This window comes from Mesitornis unicolor, unplaced genomic scaffold (genome assembly GCF_000695765.1).
Source record: "Mesitornis unicolor isolate BGI_N332 unplaced genomic scaffold, ASM69576v1 scaffold1238, whole genome shotgun sequence".
In the NCBI taxonomy this organism is placed as follows: Eukaryota; Metazoa; Chordata; class Aves; order Mesitornithiformes; family Mesitornithidae; genus Mesitornis; species Mesitornis unicolor.
In genome coordinates, this window is record NW_010199541.1 from 32,424 (window position 1) to 34,474 (window position 2,051).

General features: G+C 43.0%; 1 protein-coding gene across 1 annotated transcript in view; it reads right to left on the reverse strand.

The window, feature by feature from the left end:
• The window catches only part of LOC104544551 (rap guanine nucleotide exchange factor 4), a 23,098-nt gene extending 21,899 nt beyond the window's left edge, over positions 1-1,199 (reverse strand). The window contains exon 1 of the mRNA XM_010189460.1: positions 1,092-1,199. Within this exon, the coding sequence (XP_010187762.1) occupies positions 1,092-1,199 (108 nt within the window). The remainder of the gene's footprint in view (positions 1-1,091) is intronic.
• Between the last annotated feature and the right edge of the window lie 852 nt (positions 1,200-2,051).

Genomic DNA, 2,051 nt, shown 5'->3' on the forward strand with positions numbered 1-2,051 from the left:
GGCCAGCTGATGAAAGCTAGCACACTGCAGCCCTGTGTCCCTGAGCTCCCTGTAGCATTTTGAGTCCATGTAAACAGCGCAGGGGAAAAGGCACAGAAAGTCATGACAGTTTGCTGCTGAGGGTATGTCTACACAGACAATGCCGAGCCATCTAAAAGTGCCCAGTGTAGCTCTACTGACGCAACACCCCTGCTTTAGAGTAGCACGCCCCATGAGGGTATCTACTTGGCAGGATTAATTAACCTTAAGGGAACACCAGAATTTAATAAACTGAACAAGAGGTATCTCTGCATGGAACTACAGTATGCTGGATGTGCATTCCCTGGTAACTAAATTGAAAGCAGCAGCAAAGCACAGATTTTACCGTATCTATAAAAGAAATCAGGCATACATACTAAGTGGCTTGTTAAAAGCATACAGGAGCCTGAAACAAGGCTAGGAGTAATAGAGTTCATGCTGACATGACTTGGCAATGACATTTGTTTTTAATGAAATAAAAGGAACAAAAAGTACAATCAAATCAAACTCTATAAAGGCAGACCCCATGGAGATCATTAGAATTACTGTATAAACTGCAAGTACTTATGAACAATTCTACTTCAGAAAAAACCAGACTTTCTACCAGGAATATTTTCTGTGATTCCACTTCGAATCATCTGAGATTTTGACACGGTATTTTGTGGGGCTGACAGAAGAAATATTTTAAGGAATTTACTGTTGGAATCAAGTCTCCAGAATGCTTTAATTGGTAACACCTATCTTTAACAATATATCACTGAGTAGATAATTCTGTAATTAGGAATTACTGCATGTCTTAGTGACAATATTCAGCTCTTCCTGCATTCTCGGTGTGACACAGAGAATGCTGGGATCAAGTGCTGTCGTGTGGATCAGATGGATTTCTGCTCTAGGTTAGGAAATTCTAACATTACCTTGCCTTAATTTCAGGGCTCATCCCACAGCACTGTGACAAGCCCTTTGTTGTGAATGTTTTCATTATTTTTTTACCTAAAGCACTGATAATGCAAAAAGGGCCAAGTGTTCGGATGAACCGAAGAACTGAACTTTTTGAGAACTGCATGCGTACATACCAATGAATCAAACTGATCCCGCGGGCAAGCAAACAGCCGGCCATTAACACTGAGAGTTGTAAACACCGACACATCATGAGGTTTGAGCACAACCTTTTCTGTGAACATGAAACAAAAGATCATTTATTATATACATGAAGATTTTACAACAGGACTGTTCCAACAGCTGCACAGATCATCCTTCTGGGAACACGTTTTGCACAGTAAGCCAATGTCCAGGATACACAACAGATGACTACAAGGTCCTCTTTATTGAAGAAATGTGGCAAGCAGCTCAGCCCAATCCAGTCTCCTACAGCACTGGCGTACAGAGCTGGCATTCCAGCCCCAAACTCTACAGACAGGTCAAGAAGCCTGTGCTGCCATCTCTAGAAACTACCTGCAAAAATTCAGCCATAATGAGGGACTCCATTCATTCTTCTCTGAACTGTAAGCATTTGGAGAGCTGTTCCTAATAGAAATTGCCTTAGAAGACAGTAACTGCATAAGGAGGTGATGAAAAGCAACTGTATTCAAATCTCATTACAGCAGTTCTAAAGGAGCGTCACATCACAGGTAAAGAAAAGATAATGAAGCAGCATAAAACTGTCTCTTCCAGCGTGTGCTGGCTGTCAGCAAACCTGACAATAAAAAATTGCTGCAACTGCAAAAAGTAGAGCTGCCTGGCATCAGGTCCCAGAAAGTGAGCTGGTTTTGGCAGGCATTACTGTTTGCAAAAATGCCTTCCAACACAGCTCTCATTAGCTCTGTGTGTGTCCACACAGTCATACTCAACCAACACCAGTTCTCTAGCCGAATTCCCCTTGCAGTTGCTCTCCCAATTCCATAGCCCGTAGTGGAGGCCTGACTCCCGACCCTTTGCCAACACCAGGTCAGTGGGCTTGGCACTAAGTTGCTCAGCAGTGATTTGAATGGACAGAGCAGCCAGAGTGGTAGTGACCACTGCTGGAATGTCTGCAC